At 37.7% G+C, this 13,982-nt stretch overlaps 1 protein-coding gene across 1 annotated transcript; it reads right to left on the reverse strand.

The window, feature by feature from the left end:
* Positions 1-2,198: 2,198 nt before the first annotated feature.
* Positions 2,199-4,170, reverse strand: LOC114525707. The gene is made up of 2 exons (XM_028547119.1): positions 4,111-4,170; positions 2,199-3,757 (listed from the first exon to the last, which is right to left on the reverse strand). Exon 2 carries the CDS (start codon positions 3,626-3,628, stop codon positions 2,642-2,644), a length of 987 nt encoding a protein of 328 aa, XP_028402920.1. The 5' UTR covers positions 3,629-3,757; positions 4,111-4,170; the 3' UTR covers positions 2,199-2,641.
* Positions 4,171-13,982: the final 9,812 nt, after the last annotated feature.

Genomic DNA, 13,982 nt, shown 5'->3' on the forward strand with positions numbered 1-13,982 from the left:
AAGGGAAAATATGGCAATAGACTTGGAGTTGGACAAGCGATTGGAACAAGAATTCTACTGGCTCGAACAAAGATTTGAGAAGAAATATGACGTCCTGTGTAAAGACAACGAGCTATGCTTTGAACACGAAGTAATATTAGAAGAGAATAGAAAATACAGACTTCGTGCTTATTTGAATAACAAGTATCCGCATCAAGTCCCAGACTTGGTTGTGTGCGACTCAACCTCGTACCCAGGGTCTTTTGTAGGCTTTCCTGGGGGCACAGTGGGGGGAAAGCACTGCGGGAAAGACCCTGGTGTCGGCTGGTCATGTGACCTTAGGAAAATTGTCAACCTTTGGGGGGGTGGCATATCGGCTGCCTATATGAGAGCCCGATCGCAGGCTATCCCGCAAGTCGCCATGTTGAAAAACTCGAAGTGTCGGCATTTTCTCTCGTGCTTAGAGTTCGCTCTGTTAAATAGCTTTTACAGCGAGGTTGTTTTAAAACCTAAACAAGTAATTTGCCTAGAAAGGATCTTTTTAAATTCGGATATTCTTGCTGTTCTACCAACAGGATACGGTAAATCGTTGATTTTTTGCTTGCTTCCTGCCTTGCTGTATGCGAAGAAGAAAGGTGTCCCAAAAAGCACAGCAAACATAACATCAATTATTGTTGTTGTATCACCTTTAAACGCGCTGATAGAAAACCAGATTTTGCGGCTAGACTTGAGTGGAATTCGGGCGTCTGCTCTCGATGTAACCAATTCATCAGAGTGTGTTGAGGAAGACGACATAAAATCTGAACTTGTCTGTGATTTTCGTCTCAGCGACAAAGCCAAACTTGAAATCGGACACTATAATATTGTGTTCGCACACCCTGAAGCGTTGGTTTCTTGTCCTTATGGAAGAAAGTTGATGCAGAGCAAACCTTACCAGGAAAACGTCTGCGCCATTGTTGTGGATGAAGCCCATTGCATTTTACAGTGGTAAAGTTAAACTTTTATAATTTGTGTGAAAACTATTAAAATGAGAATAATCCTTATGCAAGTAAATGTGATATAATATGTGAGCAAATCAATCAACCAGTACATAGTGCTGTGCTTACTATTAAAAATTACATCTGTCATTTCAGGGGTCAACATTTCAGAGTCGATTATGGCAATTTGTCTGTGTTATGTGCAACGTTTTCAAGTGTACCAGTTGTTGCCATGACTGCTACAGCGAGTAAAAGTGATAGAGAATCTATTAAAAAATCATTGGGCCTTAAAGAATGTACCGAAGTCATTGGTAATCCTGACCGGAGAAACATTACCTACAAAAAACATTTCAGAGGTCAACCAGATGTTGGACTCAATAATAAACATTCTTACTCCAATTGCACAGGACTTGTTGAAGGCACAGAAAAACTATCCTTTGACAATTATATACATCCCATTGAAGTGGTGTGGGTTTGCTTACAAATTGTTTGAGTCTGTTTTGGGAAGCAGTCAGTATTTTCCAAAAGGATCAGCACCAGTGCCAGAGAACAGACTGTTTGCTATTTCATTCACCACAAACACAGGAAATGAAAGATGAAGTTCTTAAGCAATTGTGTTCTCCTGAAAGTACTGTAAGGGTGGTATTTGCCACAGTTGCTCTTGGGATGGGAGTCGATATTAAATGTATACGAAGTGTTGTGCATCTTACCCCGCCACGTACCATCCAGGCATATTTTCAGGAAACTGGCAGGGCTGGAAGAGATGGGCAACCTGCAACTGCAGTGCTTCACTACAATAATCATGACATTGCAAGAAATAAGCCAGGGATGCAAGATGCTATTAGGACATTGTGCCAAAGCAAGTGCGATTGCCTTAGAAATATCTTGCTCACTTCACTGGACACTGAACCATATAACATAACACCTGTTTATCCTAAGCACATTTGCTGTAGTGTTTGTGAGTTGAAATGTAATTGCTCAAGTTGTATTAACTGATATAGAAAGAAAATATGTTATGCACCAGTCAATATATATGGATAAGTTTAGTTAATAACTTCATTTGTTAAAGTTAGAGGGAATATACATAACATATAAATTTAAAATGTTTTGGGGAGAAATCATCATTGCACAAATTTTAAATAAACATGCCAATTTGATAAATACTATATAAAGCAGTAATGTTACTGTGTGAATTATCTTGTTGGTTTCCTTTTTTGTCACATAGGAAAATTTTTAATCTCTTATTATATATACAAAAATTTACATGATTCCCAAATGAACTTTTAAACATTATTTACAGATATTTACATAAATCATTTACAGAATGCACACATATACATTAAAATTTGACTTTAGTATAATTTTTGTAGCAATTTTGCTGCACCAGATTGGGGACAGGAGAACTCATGTGGACTTTCTGTTATATGATTTTATCTTTACCACCAGTCTCACTTTAAATCAATAAATTCTCTTCAAAGTGAGCTTTGCTGGGAAAGACAATAACTTGTACAAAGACAATTACTCTTACTTGATGATAACATTGAACATTAATAATTTGGAATTGATGTTCAAGGTTATTCAACATAAACAAGTGAAAACATTCAGAAATAGTAGAGAAAGACAGTAGAGGGAACAGGCAAATGTTCCTTCAGACTATATATGGGTAATGGCAATTTAGTGTTGTTTTAGATATCATCTGTGACGTCATCAATTAATAGCGAGTGCATTAGTTCACTGAAATCCTCACTTTGTTCATCATCCTCTGCATCTGCATGTACAGTAGGTGCTTCTTCAACTGTTGGGAAATGCAATGCAATATTCCTTTGATGTCGCTTAAGCCATTCACAAAACGCTTCTTCATTTAAATCTTCCAATGGGTCTGAAGAAATCCCCACAAATGAAGAGTGAGATCGACCACCCAGGAAAGCGAAGGGCTTTAATTTGTGCAAATCTGAGGAGATTTTATTCTCATCTTCAGACGATGACCGATGGGAATGGGCTGAAGATTTACGTCTAATGGATGCCTGTTCGTCGAACACATCAACGATCTTACGTACCCCTCCAGCAGCTTTACTCATCCTCCCAATGGCTTTCTCTGTCTTGTTGGCCCCCATCATCCGAATAAGCCCTTTGAGATCTGCATTCCGGTTTTCCTGTAATAAATCAATCTCTATGTTTTTGTCTTTACCTCCGCTCCAGTTAGCCAAAGCTGCCCACTTACACTGATGTGCTTCTCGAGGTGATAACAATATTTCATTCTGGATGGTAAATATAAGCATCTCAATGGCATAAACATTATATCCAGAAACAGATGAGAAATAGAATAACATCTGTTTCTGGATTGTGGCCAAATGCTCACCATTTCCAGAAGCTACAGCATCCTTGCAATCCAGAAGAACCATAAATGACTTCAATAGGTTGAGTGCATAATTAAATACACCATCTGAGGTAGTGCTGTCATCATCTAAAGAGTCAGTACTGTCATCAACATCAGTTGGACAAAGAAACTGTTGAACAAACTTGTCCAGTACTTCTAAAACATGGGCCTTCTTTTCTTCATCACTTTCATTGTGATGGAGAAAAGGATCGTTCTCTTTTGGCAACCCTTTAATATCTTCCATCTTGAAGAACTGAAGCAGTGCTTCAATCAGATAACAGTGACCAACACTCATGAAGAACTGCTCACAGTGTTCGTAGTGCTTGATGTCAACTGTCACATTTCTTCTGTTAAGCACTTCCCGAAAGTATCTCAATGTGCCATGTTCTCTGCTGGAGTTTTTGTACAGCCGTTTAAAGACAGACTAAAAAAAAAATTACAAGTTATAATTACCTTGCAAACACTGAAACCTTGTACCCATGGTATATGAAAAGTGCCCTGAGATGGAGGTTACTAACACTGTAGTCTGTAGGACTGATAGGCAGGTTGGATAGTCTAAGTAATTTTGTCATTTGCAGGACTTTTCAGAGGGAAGACTGAGGCTGGGGGCCCAGGGTACAGTTTATTACCTGGGTCCCAACACTTCTCTGATAGGCCCTGGTGCTCCTAAAGACAATTCATGGCATACCATCGTCATAACAGATTTATTATATACAGATTTACAAAACAACTTTAACCAACATTCTGGCTATACTAAAAGGAAAAATTGAGGCTCACCTTTAAAAAACTCCTCTTTGTATGCCATCCAACAATTCGATATGGATATAAATGATCAAGTCGCTGCTTCGCGTGTGACAACCAGAACGAAGGTCACGTGCTCCAGCAAACCTCACTCTTGTTAACTCATCGCCAAAGCAAGCAACTTTTACTCCTTGAAGTGGATCAGAATTTTGAGTAGAAGGTGGAATGTGGGATCTTGGTTGATCTGGTCGTGTTGGAACTTCTATCAAGGGATGGGAAGCAGATGCATGGTCTGCATGATCTTGACACTTGCCACTTGCCTTGTATATCTCGTGTGTCCACTCTTCCAGCTGGTCAAGAACATCAACACAATCGCTATACTTTTCTCATCTTTCATTAGTACAGGCATAGTAATAATTTCTGACTTACAAGATGCTGTATCAGAATGTTCATGAGTGAGTAGAAGCTCCTGAGATATGTATGATTTAATTCTGCTGAATTCTGGAAACATCTTGATTAAGACTCTTGCTACCAATATCTTGTAACGATAGTGAATCTCCTTTAGCTCTTCATCCTTCATGTCAACTATTTCTCGGAAGTTGCAAGTTTTTATATCTTCTGAGGGCCATCATCAGGTAGGTGGTCACTTGAAACTCGGGTGAATACCATGCTGGTAGCAACAGCATGGACACTCTTATTTTGATGAATTTCTCGCATATCATGCACCTTCTCCTCCCAATCTATGTTGTCGACAACGAAGACAAACTTCTTCCCAGCCTTCACCAACTCCACTGCATGATCCAAAAAGTGTTTGCCAATGTCATCAAGGACAACATACTTTTTAGAAGGGCTGAGACATATGCCATACTTGTTTAGTCGCTCAAGCAACTATAAATATAAATTAAATAGATTTAGTATGACAGTCATAATGATAACTTGTGTTGGTTTTAGTAGTTAGTGTATAGTTTAGTATGATTACAGTGCATATTTACAGAAATACACAGTAAGAATACAAAACCCTTTCCACTTTAGTGATGTTGCTGTAAAGTGTTAAGTGTTCCACTATTGTTTTTTTTATATTGAACACAATGATAGAGTGAAGAGTTCATTTTATATGATGAGTTCAATCATTTAAATATTATTACCCCTTCTTTGTTTTGATACTTAGAGATAGAGACTATGTATTTTTCTGTACCCTCTAATTTATGTAACACTGAACAATTTACAGAAAAATGCACAGGAAGCTTTGTACTTTTGCCGCAAATGAGATACAAGGAACAAACAAGTTAAACCAGTAAAACATGTTAAATTCCACGTAAGTCATATTTAGGTGGATCTGGATCAGCCCTTCCACAAGTAATGTGGTAAAGCATGTGAAATAATTTGGCACTAACATATTGAGGAGCTATTACCACTGTACTTTATACTTATTGTCTATCACAATACAGTTTTCTCCTTAAACCTTTTGGAGACTATTCACTTTTGGCTGCAACAGTATATAATATTTCAAAAAGCATGCTATATGAACCTACATTTGTTGATGCCTTTCCATCAGTCAGAATGACAGTGTTAATTCTCTGAATTCTGCTCAGCTCATGACATCTCATAAACATGATGATGCTATAAATCAGGCAAATGGGAGATAACTTCTTGCCAAGGTTCTCCATCGAACAATCGAGCAAGCTTGATAAGATATCTGCAACTGTGGGGGATCTAGTGGAAAGTTCTTTTATAACTTCAACCATCCACGTTTCCTGGGACAAACCTGCATAGGACCGATCTCTTAGCACAGATGGTTCATCTCTTCTAGCAATATTTACCAATTCATTGTTGGCAATTTAAGTTGCTCATTGTAACCAGCTTGCAAAGGATTTACATTCTACAACAGATTTGAGGCGGTATATGAAACTGTAGTATACTGAAACATGAAGATTTCATTTACACATTTTCAATCATCATTTGTTTTTGGTCGCTGTATGGGATATTTATTTTAATATGAAGGGAAGGAATCTGAAGTATGATGGCAAATTGATAGCAGATGCCTGTTGTGCGAAAGGTGTTTAGCTTAAACGGTAGATAACCCAAAGTTTAGGTAGATAAGCCAAAGGTAAAAATACTCTCATACATCTTGTGACTGAAACTACATCTTATGTATTGAATATGTTCTCCATGGAAAATTAAACAACTTATATCGAAATATTTCAGCTCAGTTGTTCAATAAATAGGTAATTTTGTTTTCCGTTTTGAACTTATCTATCGCTTAAGCTAAACCCCTTTCGAACAACCGGCCCTTGATGTATATTTGTTTACACAAAGTGAATTTACATATTTTTGCATAATAATGTTTCTTTCAAAATTTTGCATTGTTTGCGGGAATTCGCATAGTTATATTCAAAACTTGCCATTTACATTTACAACTGTCCGAAAAAAAAAGAGTATTGCGTACTCACTTCTATATCATAATTCACACTGGACTCTTGATCGTGACAAGAATCAAACGACAACGAAGTTCTTGCTGAATGCCTCGCTAAAGGCGCCGCAGTTGATGTTGCTTGGCGTGATCTTGGCGGTTGGGAAATAGACGGAGAAACATCGGTACAGCGTTTGAAACGGGTCTGATGGACTGGCGAAATGACTGCTCGGTCTCCACAATTATCTGCTGAAAGGCTATAGTATTTTTAAGCCTGCGTTCGCATGGTCGACATAAAAGATGCGGTAAATTCGCGTCGTAAACAATGGAATGACCGCAAATTTTCTCGGCAATTCTCAGCAAAGCTCGATTCGCAGGCTTGAATAAGTTCTTGCGGTGATTGGGATCGCCAACAGTTCTGCATAGTCGACAAGAAGAAGAATTTGTGGAAGGATTAAAAGCTTGATACGCTTTTACAGGTGTTTCCTTCGAAGCCATTCCGGACAGTAAAATGAGCTTTGAGACTGAAGCACATGTTCCTCGATTGTAATTTGATATGTTACTTGATATGGTTTGAGATAAATAGACTGTCAACACTTCTTGCGGTATTTATTTCCGTAATATTTGATCGCTCATAGCTTTTCATATCGTACAGGCTAAATATGATTTCTCACTCCTCGGCATTTTCGCAGCAAAACTCATCGCGCATAAAACATAATACTCAGCTACCCTACCCTTAGTTATTATTTTTGTTACCTCCCAGATTCTGGGAGACACGTGACCAGCCGATACCAGGGTCTTTTCTCAGCGGGTGCTCCCCCAGAGTGAGCACAGAGAGTGAGCAAAGAGAAAAGACCCTGGGTACGAGGTTGTGTGCGACTCTCCTGAGCCAATGCCGATTAACGAACCAGAGTGGAGGGGAAAGCATAGCACTCACACATGGCGACCATTACATGGGTTTCTGCACATTTGTCATTGGCATAGGGCTGGTTGGTCAGAAAAGTACTGGATTTTTCATGTAAGTAATCGGAGATAACCCCTGATTCAGTTTGTTGGATATATCTGCCTTATTTAAAGTAGAAAGTACAAGTTTCCAGTACCTAAGCCATCCTTGGGGGCAAGGGAAAGCAGTGGATGAGATCATTACAATGAAAAATACTTAAACTACGAGAGGAATAAAGAACAGCATATTGTTCAGAAGACTTGATTCTAGCGTTCTTTTCACTTCTTCACATGTTCAATTTTTTAGGTTTTTGAGAAAGGAGAAATTTGGCTTAAGGAATACGAGAAATATCTGCAAGGTAAGGAACTGCCACTGGACTTAGAAGACATGGTACTCACTGAGGAGGAGACACAAAAAGAAAACGAGCGACGACTGGCAATATTTAAGCAAGAAGTTCGTCGTTGGAGGATGCAGGCTATCATACAGCAAATTTTATCACCAAATATATTTGCGTGGCTTCCAATACCTGCTGGTGAAATATCAAAATACCAAAGCCTTGAACCTTTTTTACAATGGACTAGTCCATCTATTTCAATGACATTTATTTTAGCTACGCCTGATTCTATTATCATAATGTCAGCTGAAGATGACTTGCTGAGACTCAAGTTTCAATGGCAATGGGCAGTAAATAAATGCCGGCAGGCCAATCCTGAATGCAGCAAGGTCGATGTTTCTCTTGAACAAACAAACGATGAACGGATTTACGTCATGATGACGCCAAATACTCGAACCAAACACGTCTTAGCACGTTCCAGCAAAGAAAACGATAAAAATAAAATTTGACACGTCTTAACGGCTTAATACATTGTCGTCAGCATATTTACTTTCAACGAAGTTTGAATTCAGATTTATTCTTTCCTTACACAAAATTTATTTTACAATTTTTTATTTATATTAATTTATATAAAATATACGCACGGTGCCCTTTGTACAGTTTATAATATGAATAAGTTATTTATATATTTTGTGTAATTTATTATGAAATTATATTTCATCAAAAAAATTGTTAGGCTGTCAATTAATTGTGCTATTCGTCTTCACGTATAAATATAGCTATAATACAGAATTTTGAACCATCCTAAGTCCCAAAGAATGTCAAAAAGTATGATTTGTTCCCCTTATGGAAACATGATAGATTCTGATTACTGTGCATAATAATGATCCTTTAGCGTAATACTCGATCAAGCCAAATTGGGCGGTATCAAATGATGCCATAAAATATCCTCAAGGTACACGAGGATGTTTCTTGTGGTATACCTATCAATTTAGTGCAATTACCAAGCAAGGTTGCCCACTGAGCCAAGTTACTTTCGGGCATATTGAAGGAGATTCTGGTCCAATTCTGCCATGACACGATCTTGTTTTTCTTTACGTCGTTCCTCCTGTTTAACTTCTTCTTCAGTCGGTATCATCGGAGGCAACAGTACATTCATCGGTACCCCAGTCGCAAGATGTTTTTCATAAGCTTCGAGCCATTCCATTCCCTTCTCAAAAACTTGATACAGTAAATTCTGCCGTGTCCAACATAAAGGATGGTAGAAACAAATTTGTAAGAGTCCATATTTTTGTGGCCAAGTATGTGTCGTGTGTGTGCCTTGCCATTCCAGCGTCTTTGGCATTGGTTTGGGCGAACGACAGACAACTAAATCAGGCAGTTGATCGGGATAATTTTCTCCAACAAGAATACGCAATCGATACACACTTCCCCGACTTGTCGTTATATCTCGTTCGAATAAAGCCTTTCCTGACTCCCAACGCCATCGAAATTTCTCTCCGTAGTAATATTTCTCGAGCCAGTTCTTCTCATGTTTTAGTTTAGCTTTGAAAGCCATATTACTCATCAATTTTTGAATATATATTTGAAAACGACAATTCACGGTGACAGTGGTTTGTTTTTGTTACTCTTTTAATATGATTCAAGGGAAAGCCCCTGTCGCATCAGCTGTTTTCATATGACGTAAGTAGAAAAACTTCCAGAGAAACACACATGGAATATATTATTAATTCAAGTGGAAGTCGCTAAAGAAATTGTTTTCGTATTTTATTCATCTCAAAGTAAGGCTGTGCATGGGTAACACTTTTGTCTTGTTTACTTCCGTTTCTGCGCGCATTTTATTCTTGGAATTCATAAATGAAGGAGATTCCAAGAAGACGGAATATAAATCGATAGAGAAAGGGAAAGTTCGAATCTCGCTTTCTACTGAGGAAAAGGCGTAGAAATTAAATATTTCTAAATCGACGGGAATCTAGTAAAAATATAGTAACGCAGGAATGTCACACAATTACGAATTTAAGATGACATTTAATCTAAAAACAGTGAAACTAAACAGATTTGATTAATACACAATTTAAAGGTCGTTCAATTTGAGATTAATTAATATACAAAAGAACAATTATTGTTTTGAAAAGTCTCTTCGACAATTAACATCATAGGAAGCACGGTGATGTGATTTACATTGGTAGAGAGTTAATTCATATGGCCCAGATAAAAGTCAAGGTTTTCCCCCGTGCTAATATGTCCTTCGTACGCTTCTAACCAAACGCGACCCTTCACAAAGACCTCGTAGAAAGTATGCTGAGGATCCCACCTCGGCGCATAATAATGACAAATCTTCAAGCAGCCATCACGAGTTCCTAACGTATGCTTGCTGCCGCTCACACCCCAATTTGGCAACTGTCTTGGTGAACTGGCAACGACCAGATCGGGCACAGAGTTTGGATAGTCCTCCGGTACATACGCACGAAGACGATAAACCTGATTACTGTTGCTGGTCATCTCAACTTCGATTCTGGTTTTGCCCAAAATCGTAGGATCGATCCATTGAACTTTCCCACGAAAATATCGTTCTAGGACCTCCCTTTCAACCGCTAGTCTGCACTGCTGAGCTGGAGTCCAAGGCATTAGCGAAATCTTTGATATCAACACAGTACATATAACATTGAACTACTCGAGCTGCATGAGCTGACAAAAATGTTTTGGTTTCGCTTCCGCCTGAGACGACGTTCTAGCTTATGATTTATTAATGACCTATATCGAGTTACGTATTGTGTAAGCAAACTCTTTGATGAAATTCATTCAGAACTTGAAAGCATTTTTCTACTCCTTTTTGGTGCATCCAAAGTGATGAATTATAAACGAATGCTGTATGAATTACAAACGAGAGGCGAGAAAGGCGTCAAAGTCTAGATTTGGTCTTTCAATCAAAGGAACAAATATCAACGAACGTATAAACCCAGCAGCCAGTGCACATTTGCAGTACCAAAGTTTGTTTGTGTCGTTTGCCTACTGAGTGCAGGAGTTTGTCCTGTTTTCAATATAATACAATATAAAATTATATTATAACTCTCCTGACGAAGGCTCTCAGGTCGAAACATCGAGAATTTTTTTTGTCTATTTTATAGGCAGTTGTTGTACCACATTTGATGCCTAGTAATAGCATAGTACACAGGTAAGTAATGATTGAGTTTCAAGAAATTTATCCACAGTATAAACTAATATAACCAGTAATTCTTCTAATACAAGTTAAATAATATAACTGTCACATATTCGATAATCATATTTATCATATTTACTAGTCTTCTGCTCTATGTACCACAGGAATGGGAAAATAATTGTAGTATATAGTGGGAAAAGTGCAAGTTTGAAGCAAGTCCACTGATTATTTTAAGTATAGGACTAATCATTTCTTTTCTAAACTGTGTTTTCTGCATACTACTTTCAAGTTTCTTTTATTTCTTCTTCAACATATGACCTAGGAAAGAGTCGATTCGATTGCCAGTGGCGACGTAACCTTCGTAGGCTTCCAACCATAAACGCCCCTTCATAAAAACTTCATAAAAGGTGTGTTCACCATTCCAATGTTCTGAACGGTAATGACAAATTACAAGAAATCCGTCACGAGTGTGCCCTAGAGTGTGGGTTGCACCACTTTCTCCCCATTTTGGCATCGGTTGTGGTGAGCTTTTCACCGCCAAGATAGGCAAGCTGTTTGGGAAATCTCTTGGAACGTACAGACGTAGACAGTATACTTGATTACTATTTGTGATCATTGTGACATCAATTTTAGTGTTCCCTGTCGGATCAACCCATGTGACGTTGCCAGAGAAATATCTCTCCAGTATTTCTTTTTCCACCGCAAGTCTTTGTCGTTGGTCTGGGGTCCAAGCCATGATATAATACGATGTTCACAATGTTGTTGATTATGACCCTAGATCTGTAGTGATATTGTCGCTGCGTTGTGTAATATTCCAGTTCCAGATATTCCAGATAGATCTATTTTGGTCGAAATTTGTAGTGTGATAGACAAAATGTATTAAAAACAAAATCGATATTTTAAACCTAGATACAGCCTCTATGTTGAATGATTGAGAAAATAAAATAAGCGCATGCACTATCAGAACTTTAACCAATGAGATGACAATATGACTATAAGATGAGCATGAATTACCAGGAATTGTCGTTTGCGTTTCTTGGAAGAGCAGTTGCAAATATTCCGGAAGTGTTGCATTTAATAAGATTACATTTGTCACAACTCGATAGAACGTAGACAAATTCATTGTATACTCCTATGACTAAACTTAGCAACTATATATGAATGCTCACTGCTTGTTCTCAAGTTTATTATAAAAGATATATATATCGGTTGCTATGCAATTGTATTATACACATCAAAATGCAATTATATCAGTAATCAAAATATTTAATAATGAAACTTTGCGTGTTGCGCATGTTCAGATAGTTACCTATGGCGAGCATATTTGATGAGAATGGAATAGCGCAGGCCCAGAATTTACGAAAGAGAAACTGCGCAACATTATATTCTGTTTTATATAACGAATTTTGCCCCGCTTCCAAGAAAAAGCTTTCTTTGAAATTGGAAACAGTGATTTTGAAAGGAACTCTCCTGTTTAAGTACCAACAACGAGGCTGAAAGCATTGCATTCACAAGTTTCATTTCACGAAACAGTATTTTAATATCGGGAAGTGTCGAAGGAATTTAGGTAATAATATTACGTCTTGTTTATATAAACCTGCCAGGATTCTTGCATTTCCCAACATTCCAGATCGCACGCCAATGACTCACAGATCCAATTCTCAACATAAATTGTTATTAAGATTGGGTTATTCTCTTTATACAATCAACATTGACCCTTTTCAAGAAAATTACAGTTATTTTAAACCAAAAGGAAGCCACATCTGCTGGGAAACAACATCATACAAAAAATGTCATCTTTCTCACAACTTTAGATTCCAAAATTTAGTGAAATATCATTTATATCCTGGGAAGAAAACTGCTAAATCAAGAGTTCTAAAATGTCTGGTAGCCGAGATATTCAAGGTCATTTGGCGACTATTGCTGCAGGAGGTAACACAGGAAGGCAGAAGTTAACGTTTGACCCCACAACGGGAAAGTTAAAAGTCGTGAACGAAAACCAGAACACTGGGGATAACGTGGTTTGTACAGACATGGCTGCTGCAGGATTTTTTAATAGAAAGATTGAGAAAGAAACGAGAAAACATGGTTGTCGTACATCGAGGAATGCTTACTGACTGCAAAAATAAGTCAGCAGGGACCCAATTTGGATCGACATTCCTTTAAAATAAACCTTTCAAAAGGCGCAGAAAAGGTTAATATAAAATTATATAATTATACTGATGTAAATCTTTCAATGAATGTATCATTAGTTGGCAAGTATTTTCCGTATACTATATTAGATGAGGATTTAAAAAAATTCGCTGTAAGTAGAAGTATACTCAATGAAGGCACATAAAAACTGTTCATGGTACTTGTTCATGTTCGTCAAAAGTTTTATAATTTCAATAAACAACAATGGTACCGTAATGATATGGTTATAATATAGCTGATTGTCTAAGCTATGCTCATTGTATATCATCATCTCATACAGAATGCGTAGTGAAAACAGCCGGGAATACAGTGAGAATTTGTGATGCAAATTTAATGAAAGTGTGCATGTCTTATTATTATAAAGTTTTGACTATATTGTAAAACAGTTATGAAATTGGCTCTCGTCATATGTGGCTGCTAGCCAACTTTGCTTTGCCTCGTTGCCTATCAGCTCATATACGACTCGAGCTCGTGGTATAGTTGTTAATTAAATATATGATTTACTGCGAGATCGTGAGTTATTTATGCAGTTATTTATAAAAAATGCCCAGCAAAGCCAAACCAAACCCAATTCCCATAATTCCTTTTGAGCTACTTCCGCCTATACACACAACAAATAAACCACTTCACGTTGCAATTGAAGCATTTTTTACCCATTTTGAGTTGTCCTTCTCCAAAGAACCTTACCAGCTTTGTCTAAGATGGCCTCGGCTAGCAGTCTGCCTTCACAAGACGAAAAGGAGTATCTTAAAAGATTACTTGAGTGTTTAATTTGCTTGGAGACATTTGACGACCCACGGACATTGTCTTGTCTGCATTCTTTTCGCAAAAAATCGATCGCGCGACATTTTGCACTGAATGAAAATCC

The sequence above is a fragment of the Dendronephthya gigantea genome, unplaced genomic scaffold (genome assembly GCF_004324835.1).
Source record: "Dendronephthya gigantea isolate DGI-Jeju-01 unplaced genomic scaffold, DenGig_1.0 000035F, whole genome shotgun sequence".
Lineage (NCBI taxonomy): Eukaryota > Metazoa > Cnidaria > Anthozoa > Malacalcyonacea > Nephtheidae > Dendronephthya > Dendronephthya gigantea.